The following is a 27842-nucleotide window of genomic DNA, read 5'->3' as shown; positions in this document are numbered from 1 at the left end:
TCCTGGAAAAATTGAGATTTGCCCTTAAGCATAAGAACATAAGCAAAGCCATGTTGGATCAGGCCAGTGGCCCATCCAGTCCAACATTCTGTCACACACAGTGGCTAGAAATCCAGTGCCATCTAAAGGACTGTCAGTGAGGCCAGGACACCAGAAGCCCTCCCACTGCCTTCCTTCCAGCACCAAGACACAGAGCACCACCTCCCCACAAAGAGAATACCATCTATCTCCTGTGGCTAATAGCCACTGATGGACCTCTGCTCCATATATTTGTCCAGTCCCCTCTTGAAGCTGGCAATGCTTGTAGCTGCCACCACCTCCTGTGGCAATGAATTCCATGTGTTTATCACCCTTTGTGTAAAGTAGTATTTTCTTCTATCTGTTCTAACCCGACTGCTCAATAATTTCATAGAGTGCCCACGAGTTCTTGTATTGTGAGAAAGGGAGAAAAACACATCTTTCTCTACCTTCTCTAACCCGTGCATTATCTTGTAAACCTCTATCATGTCTCCCCTCAGTCGTCTTTTCTCCAGGCTAAAGAGCCCCAAGCGCCTCAATCTTTCCTCATAGGGAAAGTGTTCCAACCCTTTAATCATTTTAGTTGCCCTTCTCTGTACTTTTTCCAGTGCTATGATATCTTTTTTAAGGTGTGGCAACCAGAACTGTACACAGTACTCCAAATGAGGCCTCACCATCGATTTATACAGAGGCATTATGATACCGGCTGATTTGTTTTCAATCCCTTTCCTAATAACCCCTAGCATAGCATTAGCTTTTTTTATGGCAGTCGCACACTGTGCTGACGTTTTTAGTGAGTTATCTATCATGACTCCAAGATCTCTCTCTTGGTCAGTCTCCGCCAGTTCAGACCCCATCAACTTGTATTTATATTTTGGATTTTTGGTTCCAATGTGCATTACTTTGCACTTGGCTACATTGAACCTCATTTGCCACATGGATGCCCACTCTTCTAGCCTCGACAGATCCCTTTGGAGTGCCTCACAATCCTCTCTGGCTTTCACCACCCTGAACAATTTCGTGTCATCTGCAAATTTAGCCACTTCACTGCTTAATCCCAATTCCAAATCATTAATAAACAAGTTAAAAAGCATTGGACCCAATACCGACCCCTGTGGCACCCCACTGCTCACCATCCTCCACTGTGAGAAGTGCCCGTTTATGCTCACTCTCTGTTTCCTATTAATTAGCCAGTTTTCGATCCACAAGAGGACTTGGCCCTTTATCCCATAGCTACTGAGCTTACTTAGGAGCCTTTGATGAGGAACTTTGTCAAAAGCTTTCTGGAAGTCAAGATAAACAATATCTATCGGGTCTCCCTTGTCCACTTGTTTGTTCACTCCCTCAAAGAACTCTAACAGATTGGTGAGACAAGATCTTCCCTTACAGAACCCATGCTGAGTTTTCCTCATCAGCTTTTGGTCATCAATGTGCCCACTAATTTTATTTTTGATAATAGTTTCCACCAACTTACCCGGTATTGACGTCAGGCTGACTGGCCTGTAATTTCCCGGATCTCCCCTGGAACCTTTTTTAAAGATGGGGACAACATTAGCTACCTTCCAGTCCTCAGGAACAGATGCAGAGTTTAATGACAGATTACATATTTTTGTGAGGAGATCTACAAGTTCACACTTGAGTTCTTTCAGAACTCTTGGATGTATGCCATCTGGGCCCGGTGATTTATCAGTTTTTAAATTATCTAGCAGTCGCATAACCTCCTCTCTCGTCACCTCAATGTGACTCAGGTCTTTCAAAACCCCTCCCAAAGTCAGTGCTTCCGGAGTGGGCATGCACTTCTTATCTTCCACAGTGAAGACAGAAGCAAAGAACGCATTCAGCTTCTCGGCCATTTCCCTATCACCCTTTAGTAATCCTTTTACGCCTTGGTCATCCAAGGGCCCCACGGCCTCCCTAGCTGGTTTCCTACTTCTAATATATTTAAAGAATTGTTTATTGTTTTTCTTTATGTTCTTTGCAATATGCTCCTCATATTCCCTTTTTGCCTGTCTGATCACAGACTTGCACTTTTTTTGCCACAGCTTATGCTCCTTTTTATCAACCTCACTCCGACTAGTTTTCCACTGCCTAAAAGAATCCTTTTTACCTTTTACAGCTTCTATTACATTGCTTGTTAACCATGCTGGCCTTTTCCTAAACCTATTTGTGCCTTTCCTAACCAGCGGTATATATTTAATTTGAGCTTCCAGGATTGTAGTTTTAAATAGTCTCCAAGATTCCCCAAGTGTTTTGACCTTTTTTACTTTCCCTTTCAGTTTCTTCTTCACGTACCCCCTCATCTCAGAAAAGTTACCCCTTTTGAAGTTAAACATGGCTGTGTTGGTCTTATTTGGCAATTTCCTATTTATACATATGTTGTACTCAATAACATTATGGTCACTGTTCCCAAGTGGTGCAATCACATTTACATCTCTCACCAGGTCTTCAGCATTACTGAGGACCAAATCCAGGATCACCTCTCCCCTAGTAGGTTCTGTAACCATCTGTTCCATAGCACAGTCATTGAGACAGTCTAGAAACTCACTTTCTCTCCCCCGATTCGAACACCCATTGGCCCAGTCAATGTGTGGGTAGTTAAAATCACCCTTCTTGTTTTAATACATTTTTGTTAATCTTTTCACCTACGCACAGGTGAAAAAATTAACAAAAATTAAGACATGTAAAACAGGATGCAAGAATTATTTCTGAGAAAGTCATAGCACACTCATCTTTGGCAGTTATGTGTTTGAACTAAGGATGTATGAATATACCTGTTTTAGTTTCCTTTTGTTTTGTATTTTATGTTGTGAGCTTTTCCATTTTGCTCATTTTCACTGGTGATGTTCCCAAGTCATGTGTTTGTTGTATGTCATTTGTATACTATATGCCATTTTATGCCAACTCAGAAGCAGCAAATTTATCAATGATTTTTAGGGGTGTGGTGTGGGATTTGACAAACCAAAAAGTTGCCCAACTTACTGAGAATTGGATTTTAATGTCTATATCTGACTCCTGAATCAGATCATGAATTAATTGTCAGGAATTTGATGGCACTTGCCTTTCTTCTAGCCAGTCATAGCCCTAGAACCAATCATGCAAGTTACCTTGAACAATCACATAGAGCCTCGCTACAAGTGACATTTTACACATGAAGGGCACTTGATCATTTTCACAAGTCATTCTGGGAACTGAAGTCCCTCTCCCGCATCCCTTTTCCTTCTGTTCCTTCCCCTCTCTGTTAGAATGGCTGCCTGAAGAGACAGAGAAAGCCTACGGCAACAGCAGCTTTTGCAAATCGTCTTGCTGGGGGGTGGGGGAATGCTCTGGAGAAAGCTGACGTCGGTGAAGTCCTAGTGTCCGTCTCCTGTTAGAACTGTTAGAACGGCTGCCTGAAAAGTCAGAGAAAGCCTGCGGCAACAGCATCTTTTGCAAATCGTTCCTCCAGTCACAAGCCTGCTCTCAACGATCTTTGAGGGGGGGCAGCTGCAACTTTCTCAGCTTTCTCCAGAGCATTCCCCCCCCCTCCCCGAGCAAGATGATTTGCAAATGCTGCTGTTGCCGTAGGCTTTCTCTGTTTCTTCAGGCAGCCATTCTAACAGAGGGGAAGGAACAGAAGGGGGGAGAGGGACTTCAGTTCCCAGAAAGACTTGCGAAAATGATCAAGTGCCCTTCATGTGTAAAATGTCACTTGTAGCGAGGCTCATAGTCTTTCTTGGAGGGGAAGGAAATTTTTAACTGCAGCTATCCATTATGCTGGCCACTTGGTGCCACATTTGTGCCATTTGTGTGCTGAGCTCTTTGCTGCTCCTTACATCTTGGGAGAGATGCTCTGCTTGGCCTGGACTGTGTTGGACTCTTGACATACTGTTTTGATTCATTTTGATTATTAATTTATTGCTACTAGCTAGCCTTTCCTTTATCCTTTCCCCACAGGGACGGTTTGTAAGGGGCAATGACATTTGGTCCTTGGGGATAGGTATTTTAGTTGTTGTTTTGGGTTCTGTGCAGATTAATCTCTGGTTTGTTGTGATATTCTGCCTTGCCTTTTTGTGCTTCTGAGGAGTTTGTTTCTTGTCTTTCATTGTGGGTTTATTTCTTAAGTATGTTGGCTTTTCTGGTTGCCTTGCGTTAATGGGTTACTTGCTTTCCACCTTTTGCAGATTAATTAGTGATTTGGAGTAACGTCAGTAGGATGAGTTAAGTGGGTTCACAATTGGGAGGGGCCCTGGAAAAAGCTAGGGATAAGAGTATGAAGGGGGGGGGTAGACAGTGCCTTTCCACTCTGCAACAAAGCCTTGAAGGCCTGTCCCCTGGTGAATTGGTGAAAGATGTCTTGTTGCCCTCAGGGATCTATTACACCAGTCAAGGGCACCCTTTTTGTGATGATGAACTTTCACAACATGAGCTTGGCTGAAAGACCTTGTCCTCATGGCTAAGAAAGTATTACTCTCTCTCCATTGCTCTCCAGGAGAATACTTTTTCTGCAGTATGTGCAAACAGAGACCAGTAGTCCCTCCCCCCACTCCCAACGAACCTATTGCAATGCAACGTGAGCTTGCTTCAACTTAAAAAAAATGCCATTTCTTTGCTGTCAGTGGGACTGTGGGACTCTCTAGACAGAAAGTATGGAAGGAGTACATTTACTTGCAGTTACAATGTTTTTTTTTTAAATACTGCTCCAGAAAACCAACACCTAATTCTGCATCTTTTCCCACTATGCAGAAATGATAGCTGTGGGGATCTTATTCAAGACACTTGAAAATCTGGCCCCTTTGTACAATTTTCTTGAAACTTAGGGAGTTTATTGGAGAGTGGACTAGGTTCCCTGATATTAAGATACTCTTTGGTGGAAAAAATCTGCTCTGGAAAATCTGCAATTTTCTGCACGAGGAAAACAATGGGAGTGGGGAGGGGGACTATTGGTCTTTGATTGCACATACTGTAGAAGAGCAATAGAGAGAAATGGAGAGGGACCAATACCTTCTTAGCTATGAGGACAAGGTCTTTCAGCACATGGAAAACATATCCAATCTGATCTAAATGAAAATGGAAATGGAACCTGAGATTTAAAAAAAAATAGTAGAGTCCTATGCTCCATATATTTTTCCAAAATAGTAAAAAAGAGTCCAGAAGCACCTTTAAGACTAACCAACTTTATTGTAGCATAAGCTTTCGAGATCCACAGCTCTCTTCATCAGATGCATCTGATAAAGTTGGTTAGTCTTAAAGGTGCTACTGGATTCTTTACTATTTTGCGACTAACATGGCTAACTTCTCTGGATCTATGAGATTTTTAAAAAAACTGATACACCATCCCTTTCTTAAAATATAGTACAGAACTGAAACAATAATTTTCTTTTTCAGTGCATACCCCTAAAGAATTGCTAAGGAACCAGTATAAATATTCCCTGAGAATTAACCTTGGAAACAAGGTGGTGAGAGAACATCTCAGATCCCAGGAGTACTGGACCTGAATTTAGATATGAACAAATGAAACTGGATCAACTCCATAGTCATTATTAAATTCTCAACTCATATTAGTATAAGGTGATAAAAGATGCAGTTATGGCGTCTCGTTATCAGAAAGATGCCATTTGTGAATTGGGGTAACATACCAAAATAATAACATCCTTGTACATGACAAGTTTCAAACTGCATATATTACATGCAGTATTCTAGCAACAGAGATAGGAAAAATATATTATTTGATGTTAGAAACTGAATTTCACAAAATATTATCTAGAATTGTAGGGATATGTGTTTTTAAAAGATGGTATCTCAGCAGACTCAAAGAAAATGCTGACGGCCATTAAAACTGTGAAAGCTCCAACTAAGCTAAATTGGTTTAGAGTCCTACTGGGACTAATTAATTGCACCTCAGGATTCATCCCAGATTCTTCCACATAGATTCATCCCCACTCACAGAAGCTATACTATCTCACAAGATCCTTGTTCAACTTGGAATTATTCATATTAGAGAATATGGAATAAATCACAATGTTAACATACAGAGTGACCTACACAAGCAGGAAGAGATGATCAATTTGGGGTGTGAACATTTTCACACTATCTTTTGAATGGAAGATCTCTCTGTTAGGATAATCAGTGACCATAGAGCACCAGAAGTAGTCTTCTTCAGCACTGCCAAGTTAGAAGTACCAACAAAGACTGAAAGATGGAAAACCACAACCACAGCCTCATGCTTTCATTGGGGAATACTAACTGGGCAAAGACAATTCAGTGGGTCAGTTGTCTTACCTAGGGTTGTGCCATCTGGATCCAAGATGCGGGGGCGAGGAGGAGGGGGATTTTTTCCTGACCTGGCCCAATCTAGCTTTCCCAAATCAAATTATAGAATGTGATGTAAGTGGTCAGCCCTGGCCTTTGACATATTTGATATACTTTTAATACAGTCCTGTGATATAAAAGGTCACAGGACCCCTGAATTAATGTGGCTTGGTCTGCATCAGGGAAAATTCCAAGCTGGCGAGGCAGATTCATTAGCAAACTGCCCCTTTTGTGCAGTTCCAGGAGAGACTTTGCATTTCTTTTCACACACTGCAGCAGCAAGTAATCAACCCTTTGTAATTCCCAGAGACTGATCTTTACAGTCTTTGTCCCAATGGCTGAGGGGACTCCCACAGCCTCAGGACACGTTCTGTAGCCCGGCTCAAGCTGAGCACACCTCCTGGATCCAAGTACTGCTCCCTTGGGGTCACTTTCCCTAAGACTCTCTCTCCTGGCTGAGAACACTGGATATTTGAAACTCTTCCTCTGCAGACTATTCTACTCTCCAGGATTGGTAAATATACTTCCCCTCTGTCACTCTATACCACCTTCTGCCTAGCTTCCTAGGACTTCCTAGGTGTGTATGTAACCATTTTATTATTTATTCCTGTGTGCATGTTTTTTTTCCTCTATGAATAAAAAATTACTCTTTGTACCTAAAAGTACCAGTCTCATCTGTTATCTTGGGGAAAGGACCCTGTCAACACTGGTGGAGATTTCCGGTCGTTACCCCTCTTGTATAGCCTTACTCGTTGCTGCTAATTCCCCCACATTCTTATACTTGCAAGATCAGTTCAGGTAACAGTCAGATCTGATCTGGGACTCTGGATTCAGACCCCTGGATTCAGACCCCTGTGTAAATCTGATAAATATGACTTAAGCCTCTGCCTGGCTCCTTCCTGGGCTTCTCCCACTTCCCCCCCCCCCAAAAAAGGGGCAGGGGAGGAGGGAGGGAGAGTGAGGCAGAGTCAGGAGGGAGTGAGAGTGAGTAGCTAATCTATGCAGGAGCTCTCCTTGTCTGGCTGGCTTCTATGAATGACTCTGGTTCAGTTGAACTACAACCCCAGATAGTTTTCACCTTAGGGAATAATGGCCACTAAATCTGGGATTCTCTGATCTGTCATAACCAGATCAGAGAATCTTTCTTTGATTTCAGGAATCTCAGATCTTTTTTAGGAAACACGGATCTGGATTTCCCAGATTTTTTCTGTTCTGTTTTGTGCACACTCCTAGTCTTATCCCAGTGACATAGGAGAAGTGAATGGTTATCAGTCACGTATACAGAAGCATTTGGGGGGGCTTTCTTATTGCTCTTGCCATATACCAAATAACAGACAAGTTAAGAAAACAGATTGCATTATGCTTTGATGTGAATGTTCAATTAGAAGACAATATTCCGAGAAAAGTCTATACAGTTCTGAAGTTCACTGCTCTGTGGTTATTGCTAGACTAATAGCAAACAAAGAGAAACCAAGCATCTTGTTTTTCAAAGAATTCTGCTAGAAGCAAACACAAACAAAATTGCATGCAGCAAATAAGATTGTGTACGATTGGATAAAAAAACCAAACACCAACATAAGATTTAAAAAGACTGAAACGAATGAAAGGCAAAAGGTCTGCGTTCATACCAGACATAATTTAATGAAACTAGAGAGTTCTGTCTGTCTGACACTATGCCAGCTTTTTCCATAACCCCATCTAGCTGTGCGTAAATAAATTTAACAACTGCTAACAAAAATAAAAAACAAAGCATAAAGTAGAAATCATTCTGCTGTCTGGATTTCCGTCAGGATTGCTGTGCATAATATGTGCAGGTGTGATGAGACCACCTCTAGAGGTGGCAAGTTTTTTTAAAAAAGCAATTTCAATTAATATCATGAACAAGATAAAATAATGAATTTGGTGACTGGTATACTAACTGCTTCAATCTTTCTTCAAAGTTTCTCCTCAGCATTGTTTCTCATCTCCAAGGTTTGCTTTGCTTTCCTTATGGAAGGCGCAATGTTAATGTATAATATCTTCTGGCTCCCCTGGGATGCCAAATGAACCTTACTCTTTCCTTCTAGTCACCACAGTAACCAATAGCAACTTCTAACAATGCCTGTCTATTCAGGTGCCGAACATTAACACTCTTCTGCTCATGTCTGAGAAAAACACAGGGCTTGCTGACATGTTACAGCGGGTGTTTTAGTAGCCTGAAATCTTTGGAGCTGTGGGGTATCTGATAATGTGTAGCAATGCCAGATTCTTAATCACCTCAACTTATTTTTAGCCTTTGACTGAGATTAACTAAGGGTGAAAGTGAAAGCAGTCCCCAGGAAGAAATGCAGAAGTTCAGTTTCCAGCTTGGTCAAGCAATGACTTGTTAGCCTCCTTTTCCCAAATGTACAACTGGAATAGGAGCGACTTATCTCACAGGTCTTTTTTCATTACAGATTTCATGCACAAGCTAATAATGCCATGAATAACAACAACAACAACAACACCTAGTCACCTCATCTTTTAGCTGAAGTCTCAAATATTTTAATGAATACCTTAGATATGCAAATATTGAAATAACTTATGGAAAGAAAAGGAACGAACCACAATGTAGAAGATGTTCAGAATGTTAAATAGGTTTCCCCCACTTGTACTGATGCCTTTATTATTTAGAGAGGGCTACATATTATTATGTCCTGTCAACGTGTTAAAAGGTTCTTAGCACTACTGGATTTGGTTTCCTTTGGGAGACTAGTGATCTATGATGTTTTTGTAATACCTCTTCATTTACAAATATACAGTCAAGGTATAGTGGAAGAAAACATGTATTCCTCCTGCTGGCAGAAAATCCCCAGAGAAATAACCTGCACTCCAAGATGCTTCACCTCTGGCAAGTCAAATTTTGAAACTTCTTTTTCTGCCTCATCCTATCCAAATTCTAACTTTAAAACTGCTATTTCTCAAACAAACATCTGCCAACACTTACTTCATTTCCCATCCTTCCTGCAAAATTGTCATTTAGAGAACCAGCCTCAATCTTTAAGAAACATTACAATTAGTTTCTCAAGCCCATGACACTCATTTACAGTCTGATTTGCAGCCAACTCTCAATATTATTATAGGCTACTAACTAACACAAAAACAATGTTAATGTCATTCAAGTCCATTGAAGTCAATGAATTTAGAACATTGTCACTTGGCTTAGCATGGTACTGTGAGTACTGGATTGTGACCTTCATGTGTATCTTCTGTTGTTAACATACTGGGCTATCTTGGAGGCTTCGCGTTTAGAGCCATTTTTTAAACAGGATCTATTTATGTTAAAATGGATTCTGTTCCTCCTGCAATTTCTGCAGTTAGAAAAGTATGGTGCATAATATCATGACAATATCCATTTGACCCATTCTTCCATGCTAAACTAGCATTATGGGCCAATCCTGATTTAAAAATTTGGAGGTTTTTTTTTTTTTTAAACAGAAGGCTTGGACAGATAGGAGGATTTTTACTTTAGATCAATTGATAGGTTACGATGATGAATTCTTGTCATTTTCTCAGCTAACATTTAGGTATGATTTGCCTATTTTTGCTGAATGGCAATATTTACGATAGCAACATAATAACATAAGATGTATATACTACCCTTCAGAATGACTTAACAACACCCACTCAGAGTGGTTTACAAAGTACGTTATTGTTATATTTGAACATCTGTTGGTGTTCAAATATGGCCCTGCAGCTTTGAGTGCTTCAGAATCTCCTCCACTTTTGGAAACCCTTATTGAATCAATACAGAAAACCTACAATATTTGTGTATAAATATCTGATGTTGGTTAATAAATATGATATGCGGAGTTTCAGAGATGAGTGGAATAGTGAGCTATATTGTCCAATTATGCCAAAGCAATAGGACATGGCTTTAAGCCTTATATAAGCTGCTTCTGTGGCTCTTAAACTGCAACGTATTCAGCAAATATATATATATTTAGGGTATATTAGACACTACAATACCGTTTTTGTAAAAGATTAAGTCCGGTGTCCAATTGTTAGCATTGTAACTTACAAGATGTATCTTCTAAGTATATGGTTTGGACATGTCCAGTTATTTGGTCCTTTTGAGAGGAAGTTATTACTTATATTAATTTTGTATTAGAATACTCATTTATTTTTGAGGATGTTTATGTACTCTTAAATTATTTGCCTGTCTCCTGGAACCTAACCGATGGTCAACAGAAATGGACCCTCCACGACCTCACAGTTGCTAAAAGACTAATATTACAGCATTGGAAAGACAAAAGCCCACTTCCCATAACTCATTGGATTCAGGACCTCATAAAATTACCAGCATTTGAATGTACCACATATAGACGACAATCATGTATGGACTTATTTTTAGATATTTGGATGCCTTTCATAGAAGCTTATAGATTCACCAGTATTGTTTCATTTTTGTTGCTGTTGTTTCATCTCTTTTTTTTTGCTTTACACAATTTTTTTTTAAAAAAAAAAACATACTGGTAGATACTATAGACTCTAATCCTCATGGGTTTCCCAGAATGACAGATCCATAGATTGTTGGGCATTCTGCTAGCAAAGTGTAGATTAGACTTGTGCATGGGAGTTCATTTCATTTCTTTTGTTTTTATTATTAATTCTCAAAGGGACTGTTTCATTATTAGGTTGTTTTGTATAGTTTTGTTTCATTATTGTTTTTTTGTTCATTTTCAAAATTCTATTTCAATATTATTTCCCATATTTTCACTGGAAGAATCCCTCCCCCCTTTCTCCGTCCTTTACTTTCCAGTTTTCTATCTGAACTGGACAAGACTTCGAAAAATTGTACTACTCCACTAAGACTTTTACAGACAGCTAGAATAAAGAAGTCCTTTTTGAGGCAATGAAATGTGCCTATGTTTAACCTTAAAGTCTATGGTAGAATCAACAGGAAACAGTAACACATGAAGCAGCTTGAGAAATTGGCATTGAAGTCACTTAGCTTGAAGAACAGTAGCTTGATCTTATAGGGGAGACATCCAGTGCTCAGTAGACTACTCTTGTTGGCTGCTGCTGCTTCAAAATCACCCCTCCCTCTACTAGATCTGTCTCCGCCATGCTGCACGTTCTTCCTACCAGAGCCAGAAGATCCCCTGCCAGTCATGATGAGCTGTGTTTGTGCACAGAGGTCAGATAAGATATTGTAATGTATATAGATAATTTTGTTACTGGACTACAGGTGGTTGGGTTACACTTGGGACACCCAATATACAACACAGACTGAGTTACACAAGAGAGACAAATCCCAAATTCATTGTAATTCCCAAAGAGCCACAGCAGCTCCAGAGGGGAGGACACAATTAAAAATCAAAAGGGTTCAGTACATGCTCAGGCACACTCAGGCAACACAGCCAGCCACTAATGAAACAAGTAAGATTGAGGGGGGATTAAATAAAAAAGTGTCCTCTAAGAAGCCAGAAGGGTCAGGAAAAAGCACAGAAGTCAAGGTGAATAATAAAGTTGGGAAGAAGGGGGGAAGCAAACCTTCAGTAAAAACAGAACAAACTATATTCAAGAAGAAAGGAATAATATAAAATATTACACTGTACTTTGGCACAAGAAAACTTGCAAACGTGCTCCCCCCTTCTTCTGAATTGATTCTCTACACACAGGCATTTTACAGAATGCGAAACCAACTATTATCAGATGCAAAATCCCACACCTTATGCTTCAGGACTGGACTTCTTCACAGCTATATATAATCTTAATGCCTACAATCAGAGTCCCTCTACACAAAACATCTTACATGGGAATGCTCAAGTGTAGGGAGATATGTTAGCCGGGAAGCTTTGTTTAAAGACAGAGCTGGGGAGATCGCTCTTCAGAGGGTTTGTTAATTTCATCTTTGCCTCCCCAAGGCTCTTACCAATTTCACCTCTCTAAGCCAGGGTGGTTTAAAAAAACAGAGCCCCTGGAGATTGCTCCTCAGAGGGTTTGTTAATTTCATCTTCTTGACAAAACCTTAGGCAAGGAAAACTTTAGGGGAGATGAAATTAACAAACTCTGAGGAGCGATCTCTACTGGCTCTGTCTTTTAAAATTAGGCTTCACTACTAACATTGCATCTCCCTACACTTGAGCATCTCTATGTAAGATGTCTTGTGTAGAGATACTCTCAGAAATCAAGAAAAAAGACCCAGAGGCTCTCCCCCTCCCTAAGGAACACATTTCATATTTATTTCATTTAGCTCTGAAAACAATGTTAACTTAAATGGAAGGCATGGACTTTTGACACTTTCCTTGTCCTCCAGGAATCCTTTCCAACTTCTGGAAAGTAGTCTTTTGGGGTCATCAGTGATTGCTGGATCAGTGAGCTATAATTGGGAGAATAGGGGGGGGGGGTAAATTGCCCATCCCGCAGAGCTGCCCAAACAGGAGGGCAGAGCAAAATCAATGTCCCCCCCCCCCACACACACTATAGCTCCCCACAGAGGTTTATACTCTTGAAAAATGGTGTAGAGGGAGAGAGAATCCCCTCCATCCCATGCTGCAGTCCCAAGTAGGATTGGATCTCCACAGCATTTATAAAGCAATGAAATTCCTGCAGTAAAATGGCTGCCATAGTTGCGCCTGTTAGAATCTACTTTTCAGGGATCATAAAGTGCTACTGGGTGGAAGTACCATCTGCTGGTACTTAGGATCCAGTCCTATGTTCCAGATGAAAAACTTTTTCAAAATTACATATATATTGATGCTTCTTTTTAAACACAAATGTTTACAAAGATGCTTGATTAGCCAATTATGGATAAATTGATTGTTCACAATTTTGTAATCACACTTTGGGAACTCATCATATTACAACTCAAAACCCAACAACAAGCAAATCTTTATCTCTTATTTGGGCATTGGTAGTAACCATGTCTCAGTAGCCATTCATCATGTATTTTCCCAGTTATTATGTTTGACAATATGTTTTTTCTCTCTAAGGATACACTCTACCTCAGTAGAGTAAAATGGAACAGTACAAAATAGATAACGTTAGGCACATTGTCATCTATCAGAAACGTTTCTTCAGCCCAACAGTGTAATTTTCTTACACCCGGAAGGGACTTCAAGCAATAGTTAAATGTGCAAACGGGTGGTGAATTTTTATATGCCCTACAGGGTTTGAAATCTGTTTGGTTTTTTCCCCATTCTCTTGATTTTTGTGGCCAAGGAGGTATTTGTTATCTACCCAGGCATATTTTTATTGCCTAAGCATTTACTGAATTATATACTTGACAATAATTACAGTCATCCAACATTTTAATGAAACTAACAGCTGTGATGTTGCCTGTCAAGTCCCTCTTGCTTAACTGAAGAAATAACTTTCATAAAGAAAAGTAGATTTCATGATCTACAATGATCTAGTATAAATTGCTCATTTTTCTATAGCAATGTAACTTCTACTCATTTTGGCATTTAATGCCAATATTGAAAAGGATACCTCTCTCAAAATTACTTTCTGAAGATAAGAGGGAGACTATAGTACTGATGGAATGACAGTAAAATTAATTACTCCATATATGAAACCTCAGTTACCGGGAATGGGGGGTGGGGGGTGGAATCTTTAATGAGCTGTCATTATTAACTTGGTCCATTGTAGCACAATTACTAGAAAAAGGAACACTTATTTTCACAGAGAACAATTTCCCCTCTCATTCGAAAAGGTATTTATCACAAGAAGGGAATTCTAAAAAAAAAAAACTGTTTTGTATAATTGCCAGGGCATAATGTGAGACTCTACAAAAGACACCTCCTATGAGAGCATGTGGAACAAATTAGTTAGCTTTTAGGAGTGCCACTTTGTTATAACAGAGCCTACAGACAGTTCTCTACTTCACTACTTGGCAAGACAGCCTGATTCTATGACGGGTGATCTAAATGAAATACTGCCACATCTTGGTCAAAATACTGATGATGGCCATGTTGAACAAAGCGAAACAGTATACTTCTTTCCATTGAGTTGACTGGTAGTAGAGAAAATGTAAATTTTCAAGTTATGTATACTGTGTTAGACATAAATATTCAGAATTATAATTTACTTCAAGACTACCAAATGTCCATTTGTTCTGCCATGCCAGATAAAGGTATGTGTTTATTATTTAATTCTTGGAAAGGAGATAATACAAAAGTCAAAAGTACACCACTATGAATCTGCCCTTCAGTTTGTTTCCTGGGATTCACCTACTGAGAAATTATTTGCCGGTGGCGATGGTGGCAACCATCTGCTGATAGATCTTCTACATAGCCTGACGGAGAAATCAAAACTAGAAGAAGCTAGGTATATCTTGATGGCTAAGATTATTAAGAGTTTCTTCAGTAAGGTACAAGATAACCTCAATGTTGCAGTTACCTAGCTCCTGCTGAAAAACTAGTATAATCTTGGTAATTAATCCCCAGTTAGTCACCACATCATCATCAACCACAGAGCAGGCTTCTTAGTTTTGTTCTTTGGAACAAGACTCTCTCTTTCAACTGATAATTATAACTGAGATTATGCTTGTGTCTTTGAGAGATCTGAGCTAGGGGATTAACAGAAAACATAGTACGCTGCTTCTCATATTGTCAGCTTGGCCATCAAATATTAGTAACAAGGCTTTGAGAGTATTCAAAAGTATTCAAGACCATTTTGAAGTAGTTATTTGCATCCCATGGCTTGATTTTAAGTGAGCAACTGTTGGCATAGTAATAGGTCCTTTTCCTGTCAGCTATATCTAATGCAGTGATACTCACCCAGTGGCTCAGGAATCAAGGCTCTTTGACACATCACCTGTGGCTCTTGGGAGCACTGTTTCCCAATATGGCACCTGACCCATGTTTCAGGAAAGGAGGTAAGGTTCTGCCCTGGTGGGTGGGACTTGTGGTTAACACGTGGTTTCCACCTTAAAATAGCTATCACCGGTAAGTTGCAAGTCTCCTTTAAGTGTAGACCTCATGATGTGACGGAAGTAAATGTGGCTTTTTTGGTTAATGGCAATTGCAAATGTGGCATTATGTGAGTGGTAAACTGAGTGTCACTGACCTAATGAGTATCTGGGATAGCTGGAGATGCCAACAAATGACCTCTGCCCAGAAATCTCTATGCCTGCCTGAGTTTGGGACTATATCTGAAAACTGATCCTGATGTTACAATGGAGTATTTAAATCAACTCCACCTTTAAGGTTTTGCTACCCCACCCTTGTTGAAGAAGAAAGAAGCAACAAAAGAAATTTTAGTAAAATAAACCTTCAGATGTCACTGTGTTAATCTTATTGAAAGCATTACCCCCGCCTTCTCCCCTCCCCATAAAATTACCAACATAATCTTATTGGCCAAAGATTGTTCTTTAGACTTAAGAAAATTAGATCAGGAGACAAATTAGAAAATATGGACTCCCAATTTTTCTGTTATTTGAAACCACCCAAAAGCTAATTATAAAACAGGTAAATAAGAATTATGCAACATGCACTTGGAATAAAAGCAAAAAAAAATTAATTGTAAAAACAAGAGTAATTATTCCAAACATCTTTTGGAATTAAATATTTGTGTCTTTATTTATAAGAACAAAAATCCAGAATGATTTTAACCAGCAAATCAATTAATACAGAAAGAATGTATGAATACTGTAATTGCTTGGTGTCAGCTTTGATTCTAGAATAGGAATGAAAAATCCTGCTAAAATTAGGTGTCAGTTAAACTGCATTGTAGATTTCCTGACTGTTTGGAACGTCAATATTTTTCTCTGCATCTTTAGCTGTTAATAAGCTTGGATCCAAAGAACTATGCACAGGGTATTACTTTTGTGCTCTCTGCCTCAAGCCAATACAGATGGACTGGGGACCCACACGGCATGGGGATCAGCACAGGGGAATACAACAGAGATGGTGAAAATTAACTCCCATATCTATAAGTAGAAGGCACTTTGCACAGCCTGAAGTCTCTTCCCATAAGTCACAAGTGCCTTATAGAAAAGGCGCACAATCAGGTGGGGTCTTCATACATACGATGCACAAGATAGTCTCAAATTCTGTATCTTGTCTTGAGGTTTTTAACTGAAGAATCATTTAATCCCGACTGTTCCAAATGACCAAACAATGAATGTGCAGCTATAAATAAAAGATAAGTAATTTACTAATGAATTTACTAATTCATTACCACATAATAATAAAAAGGCAAGCTTCGATTCTATACATAAATAATGCCCCTTTAAAATATCAACTAATTTTGATGTCAGACGTGCCATCATAATAAGAATGGATAAAAATCTCTTAAAAAGTTAAAGCTCAATATTCTGCTGAGATTGTGTGTGTGTGTTATGTGCTGTCAAGTCGCATATGGTGACCCTATGAATGAAAGACCTCCAAAATGTCCTATATTAACAGACTTGCTCAGATCCCGCAAACTGGAGGACATGGCTTCTTTTATTGAGTCAAGCCAACTCATTTTAGGGCTTCCCCTTTTCCCACTGCCTTCCACTTTTCGTAGCATTATTGACTTTTCCAGAGAATCTTGTCTTCTCATAATGTGATCAAAGTATGATAGCCTTAGTTTTGTCATTTTATCTTCTAGGGAGAATTCAGGCTCGATTTGATTAAGTACCCGCTTATTTGTCTTTTTGGCTGTCCATGGTATCTGCTGAGGTTAGTACAATCTATATTAGCATCCATTCTTGATCTCAGCTTACTAACTGGACTCCAACAGTGATCCAGGATTCCATATTCACTTACTTTTTTTCTCTGAGTCAGACATAAACATTACTGCCATATCAAATCGTTTTGATTCTGACAGTTTCTCCAGAATTTCTAAGATCTGTGAAGGCTCCTCCTTCCTACAAGACAGTGAGATGTTAACAGACGAAAAAATAACGCTGGTAAAATTTATGACATAAATACAGTAGTCAATCTCAAGTCAAAAATGCAAAGGAGAGCATGTGAATTAAGAACTAATACTTGCATGAGAGCTAAAGTGATTAATAAAGCACTGATTAAGTTAAAAGCTCACACTATGACAAGCGGTAAACCAAATATATGCCTGTTGATAATTTTAAAATCAAGTCATGTTGACAGAGGCAGAAATGAACTATTCATGTTAACTTTCAAAAGAAGCATCTTGAATAAAAGGAGCTGCAGCAAAATTCCACTTAAAGAGTAACTGGGGCATCTCAGTTAGTTTAAAAAGCATAGTAGCCATAATTTTTGCATATGAGAAATATCCCATTACTGGTATTCCAGTGATAAATGATGTTCTTGCTTCTCACTAACATAACTTTCAATAGATATTCCCTTAGCTTTCATTTCTTCTTTGACAATTTCATCTTATCTTTCTGTAGCTATTTCCCTCTCACCTTCTCTCCTTCTATATATGCAACATGAACACTTGGTGTTGTACACATCAGTAAGGATGTTGCACATCTTAAACACAGCAACTAAAATGTGAGAAGGTTAAAAGATTATAGGACTCAACGAGAAGATATGGATGGTTCAAGAAGCAGGACTACACATATTTTGAAATATTGCTTTCAAAATGAATATTTGACGTCACAAATCTTTATAAAGAGCCAGTTTGGTGTAGTGGTTAAGAGCGCGGGAGAGCCAGGTTTGATTCCCCACTCCTCCACTTGAAGCCAGCTGGGTGACCTTGGGCTAGTCACAGCTCTCTGGAGCTCTCTCAGCCCCACCCACCTCACAGGGTATTTTGTTGTGGGGATAATAATGGCATTCTTTGTAAACCGCTCTGAGTGGGCATTAAGTTGTCCTGAAGGGCGGTATATAAATCAAATGTTGTTGTTGTTGTAAAGCTAATCTTTGATGGCATAAGCTGCACTGAAATTAATAGTGACTGCCCAAGAACAACTGAATAGGCACAAGAGGATCCACAAATTCTGACTGACCTTGGCAGACATTTCTATTGCTCGTCAACAACCCCACCTTTCCTGATCTTTTAGAATGCATAGCAGATTCTGGGGACTGTTTCCCAAATGCAGTTCAATATCAGAGATTGACCCTGCCTCCCTTGTTAATCTGAAAGGGCAATGTTTCCAACTGAGTAGCATGCTTTGGAGGCATTCCAAATGGCTCTGAAGCACAATGTTAACTCTGAGACAAGATTCTTCCCCTCCCCAAAGTAACACACTTCAGAGAGGGCAGGGGTTTATCTTCAACTTTGTGCTGTGCTTCAGAAGCTCCAGTGCATCCAAAATGTAGCAGAAAGTCAGATGAAGGAAGGGATGATTGTCATGGCAACTTTTTGTGGATCAGTTCACAGCGATCCATCTCTGGATTTTCATTCAAGTATCTTGAACAAACTGCACCTCGGCAGAGTGTTTCTGCATGGAGCAACAATTTTGTGGCAGTTGTTCCCTACAGTTAACTTGCCAAATTGCTTAACAAAACATCACATCTCCTATAGACTGAATTCAGTATTAATTCCAAGTACTGACACATTGTTTGTTTCAATAAGAACCACTATTAGTGTTCACTGTAGCAGGACATGTACTGTGAAAAACATCAAAATTGCTTTCAGGGCTGAGTCCAACTGAAAGGCACAAGCATTTAACAACAAACAACTTAAAAGTTCATTAACTTACCCAATGTAAAATTCCTGCAGAGTTTTCAAAATTTCACTAAATACATCTGGATCCAAGGAGTTTTGGAACAGATTAGGGTAAACAGAAGGATCAATTTGCTTTGTGGAAGACAAACACATACACATAAAATTAGAGCAGGGATTAAATGTGATCCTTCTCTTTCCACATAGCTGCACTGTTCCAGTAAAAAAAAATGAGCGTGCTTTCTGTTTATAGGACATCCATAAAGCCTACATCAATGGAGTCCTTGCTCTAGAATGTGGCCCAGGAAGATTGGGTTTCATGTTATATGTTCTTATGCAGACCTAGTTTTATTCCATATGTTGTTCTAAAAAAAAATGACTACTTCTGGCTGTCATAACAGGTGTCTTACATGTAGACAGGCTGGACACCAATACAAAAGGAACAAGAGGACAGGAATACAGTCGTAAAACTTTAAGATATGCCAGCATCTTTCAGGGAACCCACCTCAAAATGGTAGGCAACAAGGTCTGAAGGGCGAACAAATAAGTTCCTAACCTCTTGGCTTCATTGCCATCATGGAGGTCCAAGTACTTGAACCCAAGATAAGATTTACAGCAGTTTCAGTACTTTGAGCCCCTTCGCTACTTCTGCATAGCCGCTACAAAGCCCTTCCCCCAATCCAACAAGGTAGCTCCAGTTTGAACACAGGGTCTTCATGCGTCTCTAGATACTGAACTCCATGGAGGAGACCCCAGAGATCTTCTTTACAGCCTTTCCGCTCCAGCTGGACACTTCTAGCTGAAGCCAAGGGGTTGCACTCACAGGAACTGTCCACAGAACTGAATGTGTGAAGGGAGGCGTGTCACAACTTCTCTCACTAAGCTGGGCTGCTTACCCCGAGCCATGAATCTAAAGTTCCCATAGTTCTTCACTCATTCTGTTTTCCAAATAACGTTATTCACATATAATTTGGTAAAGTGACCATCATCATTCTTTCACAAGAGATTTAAACAATGGCCTCCTCTATATTAACTACATTGAGACAATTACAACATGATTTCTTAAATGAGAACACTCTGAAGAACATATCTGTGGCATCAGACAGACCAGGTAATGATCCATAACATTTCCCATACATAGGAATGACACAATGATGAGTCACTAAGCACAGACATCAAGAGAGAAATTCATTCTAGACTTTGTCCTCCACACTTCTGATTCTTGGAAAAGTCATGGCTTGTGTTCAAGACCAAGATTTCAATGCCAGCAATATTAATTCATCAATGTTCCTCTCTTCACCAGCTTTATTAACAAGGAATCAATTCATTTACCACCACTACTGCCATTTTGCACATTAAAAAAAAGGATTTCTGACTGAGCTGACATACAGCTTTCTTAAGAACTCTAAAAATGCTCTCAGAATCCTTAAAGTAGTTCATCACTCATTCTGCAACAAGTTTCAAGTAGAGAGTGGCAATAATACACCAGAAAAGTACCCCAAACAGATCCTTGCACAACCAAAAGGAGCAGCTGCCTCCAATGTGACAACTGTGGTATGTGGCACCGCACCAAACAAGTAAGGCAAAGATGAGTTCTTTCAATCTGAAGCTATTCTCAAAGTGGTGCTAGAGGAAGAGGCCTTGGAAACTAAACTCAATTCATCTGAAATTATCTTCACTGCAAGTAATCAAAGAGAAATGTGACGCCACAGGCTTAATTCCTCATTAGCTGAGGCCCATGGAGTCTGCCTTTCTAGAATGTCAATTGCTAGACTCGGGAATTTTGGGGAGTAGGTCAACAAGCGATTACTGAATGTGAGTGGTGAATATTTGCACTAATATATGTAAACTCTGAAAGACAATCATGTCAAAAGAAAGGAAGTATCTCATCACAGTGTATGCATTTGTATTAGTATAAAGATTGCTGAATAATAAAGGGGTACAATATAATATAATGTGTAATTTGTGATAACCACATGCTCATGTTTCATTGATTTACTGTATTTTTCCAGTGACTGTAGTCTTTGAAAAAGAGATTCTTGAAACGGGCGTGATAAGGATCTAGACCACCCATTAGAGGAATTATTATCACAGAAGAATTGATTTGTTACACAACATATACTCAAGGACTTTTCATTCTGTGAACTCTACAGTCAACTGTCAAGTATTATTGGAATTGTACTACCACATGTTTGGAGCATTGGGCGTCTTGGAGATTGAGTGGCATTATAAGGACTGGTGTTTGTATGGTGCTAAATGAGCATTTGCACTTTATCTATATGTGCAATTAGAATGATAAAAAGCACTTTGAGCACTCAGCACTTTATTGTTATTAAAGTGGGGAAGATATTAGACGCCTGAACAAATTTAACTTCTGACTTGTTGATTTATTACATGTAGGTTTTTTTCATATGATATTTATTAATTGACTCATATAGGTGTGTAAAGCTAGGAATAAATTTACAGATATAAGTTATAACATGGGTAATTATTCTCTTTGTGCAATTAATACTCTTTACCACATTGCTCTCTGTGATTTGTTAACAAGATGGTATTATGGCACAATGCCAAAATTATGGAAGGGAAAAAGCAAAGTAAGACTGAAGGTAGAAGTTTTATCTAAAGAAAGCTGCTACGAGAGGCCATTCCATTAACAAATAGCTTGCAATTCCCATTCCAACCCAAATTTCAGCCATTAAAAAAAAAACTTTTTACCTTCAAGTAAGTGTACAGTTTGTCTGGGAAACCTTTTAATTTTCTGAAATCCGATTCAAGCTGGAAAGCATTCATGGGCACAGGAGGTACAGGGAACGTAGACACAGGAAAAAGAGTTGGGCTTTCCGTCTCAGTTTTTTTCAAACCGCAAGACTGTAGAGCAGGTGAACATCCCTCTTTCTCATTGCTAAGAGGCACAAAAACATTAAGGTAGACATGACATGGTTTCGTCTGAAAAATCTGCTGTAAGAAACACATGTCATTCTGTAGCTGTGCAAAACACTATGACCTGCTGTTGCAAAAATCTCTCTAGGGCTTCTGCAGGAATACCATTAAAATGTATCAAAACAGTTCCGCAGTTCTTGGTGGACTGTAGCTAAATCTGCACTAACAGCCTTATCGTATTTCATTACACATGCCAGTACGCCAGTGCCCACTGGCCCTAAGCAATCTTTGTGCAGCTCTGGTACATGCACTTCTCTTCCCAAAGCTGTGTACTAGGTTTTTTCGCCTTTAAATTATGACTAACACAACTCATACGAGCACCCATGCACCTATTCAATTGCACACAGTGAATTAGGAGGAAAATAAATAATAAAAAAACTGAAGGAAATAACTCGCCCTTCTTAAAAGTTACAGCCTGCCATAATGAAGGAAAAGCAGCAAGACAGTGGTAAGGATAAGGATCAACAATACACATTTCAGACCACGGCTCTCCTTCAACAAAGGGCATGATTTTGTACCAGCAGTGACCGGTCATGTTTGGGATTGGACCGTTTCCCAACACAAACAGCAGTTTGCTTGAAAAAACACTGGTATGGACACAGCCTTACATAATACATATTTTTCAAAACCTAACCCTGCAAGCAATCATTTGCTTTAAAAATCATATTTCACACAATGTGCTTTAAACAGGTTTACCTACACAGTTATGTTTCTGGCAATCATGCTACAAAAGCTTATAGGTGAATAAAGTTTTTGTTTTCAAGTAGTGAAATACAAAGAGCTAAAAGGGGAACACTTCCGTAATACTGAAATATGTATTTTCAGTTCCATGTTATATTAAATGCAAGGAACTAATACAAATGGGTATATTTATATAACACATGTCAATAAAAATGACAAAATCTCCCAGGTCCATTCTCAGCTGGCGTGGATGCATGTTCAGATTATGTACTTCTGGAATCTGCTTGTCTGGTTTATATGGAAACCTTTAAGCTTATGGAGCCTGAGGATGTGAACAAGATCCTTGGAGAGGTGAGACCTACCACCTGTGCTCTCAACCCTTGTCCTTCCTGGCTGATAAAAATGGCCAGAGTGAGTCTGGCTGAGTAAATAAGAGGAGAGCTAAATGCTTCCTTGAGAGGGGGAGGTGCCAGTGCTCAAGGAGGCAGTGATTAGACCTGCTTTGAAAAAGCCCTCCCTGAACCCTACTATGTTGCAGAACTTCCAGCCAGTCTCCGATCTTGAATTTTTGGGCAAAGTGCTTAAGATGGCAGTTGCTACCCAGCTCCAGAGGCTATTGGGAGAAACTGATCTTCTGAACCCATTTCAATCTGGCTTCAAGCCGGGATTTGGAACAGATGGTCTGATTGATGACCACCACTAAGAACTAGACAGGGAGAATGTGACCTGGCTAGTCCTGATGGATCTCTCAGAGGATTTGGGTACTATCAACCATAGTATCCTGCGGATCCACCTCTCAGTGCTGGAACTAAGGAACACCGTATTATGGGGGTCTGAGTCCTGAGAGGCTGGTCTCAGAACATGGTGCTGGGGGATTCCTGCTCTGCCCTCTGGCTATTGACCAAGTGGGGTACCTTTCTTTTCCAACTACTTCCAAGGATGCTGCTGATGTTTTGAACTGGTGACTGGAGACAGCAATGGGCTGGATGAGGGTGAACAAGTTGAAACTGAATCCTGACAACCACAGGCTCTCTGGGCTAGAAAAACATCAGAGCAGGAACCTGAAATCTCTCCTGCCTTGGACAGGGTTATACTTCCCTTGAAAAGTCAGGTCTGCAGCTTGGGAGTTCTGCTCAACACAGCAGTCACCTTAGAAGGCCAGGTGGCTGTGATGGTTTATAGTGCTTTTGGCCAGCTTTGGTCGGTGTGCCAGCTGCGCCCATTCCTGGTTCAGTCAGATCTGGACATAGTGATCCATGCCTTAATTACATCTAGATTGAACTACCGCAATATACTGTACTTGGAGCTACCCTTGAAGAATGTTTGGAAGCTGCAGATAGTGCAGAATGCTGCAGCTAGAGTGCTTGTTGGGGCCAGCTTTTGGGAGCATGTGACCCCATATTACAGCAATAACACTGGCTACCAATCGACTGCTGAGCACAATTACAGGTGTTGATTTTGGTCTTTGAAGTTCTACATGGCTTTGGACCTGGGTATCTGAAGGACCTTCTTCTCCCTTACGTTCCTGCCCAGGAATTAGGATCCCAAGGGGAGGCCCCCCTGACTGAGCCATCAGTGAAAGCTCACCTGGTGGGTACACAGGTGGAGGGCTCTTTCGGTGGCAGTCCCATGACTATGGAAAACCATCCCCACGGAGGTGCATCTGGTACCCTCTCTACCAATCTACAGGAGGCAGCTGAAAATGGTTTTATTTAGGGCTGTTCTTTAATTAACTTTGGCTTTATGTTTATTTGCAGTTCTAAACTGTGTTTTTAAATATTTATTTATTTATTTATTTAACTGAATTTATAGTCTGCTCTCCCCACAAGTGGGCTCAGAGTGGTTAATAACAATAGAAATACATAGAGTGATAAAACAACAATAAAACAAAACAAAACCGATATACAGTTCCATTAAAACACATTAAACATTAATTTTATGACTATTTTATTTATATTGCAAGCTGCTTTGAGTTCCTGCAAGGTAGAGAAGTGGCTAATAAGTATTTCAAACAAACAAAGTTTTAAAATCATGTTTTAGAAAAGATCCCCACTTTCAGCGCACCAAAAGTAAATTTCCACAGCTACAGAAAGCAAAACGTTTTCTACAATTTCATAACGCAAAAGAAAAAGCATGTCAAATATACAAGCGCACTCTGCACTGATTATAGTGCAGCCACTTTCTCTACTGTAATTTATCTGTCATTCTATTTGGCTTATTTTCAAAAGGTTGGAACTTGGCTGCAGGAATGAATTTTTGTCAACAGTATTGCATACATAGTGTTTTCTAGAAGCTATAATGATTTGAGAATAAATCCTCCCAACACACACTAAGTCCATTTGTATACTTACACATATTAGACCACAAAATTTTTTTGAAACATGACATTTAAGATTAATTTGAAAGAAGCATGTTGTGCAAAGTGACAACAACTGTTCACATTAACTATCTTGAGCTAAACTTTCAGATAGCTTAAGGAAAAAGCAAAAAGCATCCCCAAGCTTTAACATTTCCAATTCAGTTCCATTAAAGAAACTTTTTTTTCCTAAGCAAAGGATTGAATCCTATACTTTGTTTCTGCTTGCTCTCCCTCTGTCCATTATGGAGGCAATCTTCCACTGCACAACACATATTCCTCCGTCTCTAGGCATTTCTGCTTAACCCAAGGCCGTGTTGTTCAAGGAGCTGAAAGGCACCCAGCACAAGAGGAATATGCTTTGCAGCAATGAATAACCTTTACAACTGATGAAGAAGGGCACAATTGCAAACTAGGCACAGGATCCCAACCTATAATGACGTTTGGGAGCCTTTTTAAAAATGGATACAAGATAAGTTTGGAGAAATTTAATTTTCAACTAAAATGTGGTCCTTTATGGACATTATAGAAGATAAATGGAAAAATGTGCAAATAAAGAGCTGATTAGCAGAATACTAAGACATGTATTAGAGTGAATGGTGCAATGTAATAGATATGCAATTTCTTTTTTTTGTTCTTTCTTCTCTTTCTATCCCCCCCTTTAACTTTTTATTCCCTATTTTCTATTTAAAAAATAAAAATTTTATATTAAAAAAAAACTAGGCACAGGATCCCACAAACTTTAGCATAAGTTCTTCCAAACTCCTTTTATATTTGATACTAAAAACAAGTGCACTTACTGTGTAGCTAAAGAATCACCTAATTCTTCAATTTTCAATAGCTTTGCTTTGGGAGTATCAGTTGGAGAAGAGAAGTCATCTTTGACTGGATTCTTGGTAGGTGCTATGGCTTCTGTACTTGAAGAAACAGGCCAACCAGGCTGGAGGTTGGTGGTAGTTGCTGAATTAGTACTTGGCATCTCATCATCCACTTCTTCAATGATTACTCTTCTCAAGGGTTTCTAAACATAACACATGTCTGTAGTAAGTGGAGGGTATATAGGTTCAGTTTTATGCTAATGAGCAACAGGATCGACTCCTGAAAAGCAACTATGTTCGCATGTCATACTAAAAATGAAGAGCACACAATGTGAACTTCTGCAGGCAAATCACTCAAGATGACACCTCACCCTCCTCCTCTAATACAAGAACTACAGATGAGAACCTTACACAGTAGACACAATAGTTTGATGTACTCGTGGAAAAGGTTATTTCTTGTCTTCATGCACAAATCCACTGGGACTCTCAAAAACTGAATTGGAAGTACTTCAGAGACAAAATCAGGTCAACCCTCCACTATTTCCCAGTCTTGCAAGACTCATGCAAAAAAAAAAATATTGAGATTTTGACCAATTTACCATCTTCATTTTGAGCTCCCTCCCCCTTGTCCACCAGGCTCTACTAACTCCCAACGTTTTCAGAGTCACAGGGAACTAACTGGGAAGGCAGAAAAGAGCCACCTCCATCAGTGCGTTTTATAAGTGCTTTGAAAGATCTGCCCAATAAAGTCCTAGAGGTATGGTCTGAGAGTGTGTAACGCAGCACCATTACTGAAGCTAATGAGCTCCAGCTCTAGCCAACATCTGGCTGGAACATCTCCTGGAAATCCTATGTAAGAAGCCTTAGTACGATAATGAAAGAAAGTCGGGATATAAATGTAATAAACAGATAACCACACCACCAGAAATAATTCAAAACTGTCCACTGATTTCCCAGTGTTGGTTTCTACATTAGGTTTAGATGGACCTTTCTCTACTCTGCTGTCTTTCCCTTCCCCCTTTGTGGACATATTGCTTCCTTTTACATTGGCAAGGAAACTAGCCAAAACTTGCTCTCGTTTTCCAGACTATGTTTTCCTCTTCACTACAGAGCATGCCCTGTTCCCATCAACTTTTTGCACAGAGTGTGCAAGAAGCGTAACAGATGGGCCATGGAGAGATGGATTAGCAATTGGGGATGGACAGAAAAACAGATCAAAGCCAGCCCCAACCAAGATAATAATAAAATCTTTGCTACAAATCCCTCAAAATGTAATGTGGAAGCAACTAATTTTTGTTCATTAAAATAGTTGTACATGCAGGAATTCTTATTCAGAAATCTTGCATGCCAAAAGTGTATTTAAAGAGCTATAAATAAATATATATTCTTTCTACTTACTATTGATCTAAGATGCATGGGTTTATCAATGGGCTTCACCAGGTTTTGTGATTCTGTCTCATTTAATAGTCCAGGATGTTCCTGATCTGTCCACAGTCCTTTTGTAATTAATTCCTTTAAAAAGATTAGTCAGACAGCCATTCATAAACATTTAAATAATTTAAATTTCACAAAATACATGCTTAAAAAAAGGTATTTACTGTTGATGCAGAATAAGGACAAAAACACACAAAACATACTTACATTCTTAAGCTTTGTTATTTCATTAATTGCTTGCTTATTTCCAGGTTCCAGCTTCACGACTGTTTCAAAATCTGACCAATACATATAAGAAATGCAAATGCTCATATTTAATACATTCTTTAGGGAAGATACCAGTTTTCAGAAAGATAGCTCTTAATTTACATGTTTATGTGAAACAGCTGAGATGCAACCAAACCCAATTTAATCCCCTTTAAGACCAAGAAATTCAACAGAAAATAAAGTATATATTTTCCCACTAGAAACAATGGGACGTGCTTAATAGCTGCACAATCGTGTCCCCAATGATTAATACAGCCATTAATGATCAAAATCAACATAATTGACTCATGAACTATTAAAATATGCCAGAACCCGGGTTCTCTCTTGCAGCACCCAGTTTCCTCTTTGCCAGTTGAGGCACAAGGCAGTGATGTTTGGGTTTTATTGAGCTGTATTCAGTGTGATTTGCTCAGTACAGTTTTATGTTGTTGTTATGCCCAGGCTTGTTTTAATGGAATTGGCCTGTTTTTTAACAGTTGTGTTTAAATGGTGTTTTGGTT

At 39.4% G+C, this 27842-nt stretch overlaps 1 protein-coding gene across 2 annotated transcripts in view; it reads right to left on the bottom strand.

The window, feature by feature from the left end:
• Positions 1 to 15846: 15846 nt before the first annotated feature.
• Positions 15847 to 27842, bottom strand: part of RPAP3 (RNA polymerase II associated protein 3) — a 28972-nt gene continuing 16976 nt past the window's right edge. For both annotated transcript variants that reach the window (XM_054988746.1, XM_054988745.1), the window contains exons 11-17: positions 27283 to 27353; positions 27040 to 27153; positions 25624 to 25844; positions 21562 to 21748; positions 18884 to 18981; positions 17025 to 17125; positions 15847 to 16403 (exon numbers count right to left, since the gene is read on the bottom strand). In XM_054988746.1, the coding sequence (XP_054844721.1) occupies positions 16318 to 16403; positions 17025 to 17125; positions 18884 to 18981; positions 21562 to 21748; positions 25624 to 25844; positions 27040 to 27153; positions 27283 to 27353 (878 nt within the window). In that variant the 3' untranslated portion in view covers positions 15847 to 16317. The remainder of the gene's footprint in view (positions 16404 to 17024; positions 17126 to 18883; positions 18982 to 21561; positions 21749 to 25623; positions 25845 to 27039; positions 27154 to 27282; positions 27354 to 27842) is intronic.

Source organism: Eublepharis macularius, chromosome 9 (assembly GCF_028583425.1).
Source record: "Eublepharis macularius isolate TG4126 chromosome 9, MPM_Emac_v1.0, whole genome shotgun sequence".
Taxonomy (NCBI): Eukaryota; Metazoa; Chordata; class Lepidosauria; order Squamata; family Eublepharidae; genus Eublepharis; species Eublepharis macularius.
The sequence above is the reverse complement of the archived record's forward strand: the minus strand, read 5'-3'. Positions and strand labels throughout refer to the sequence as shown.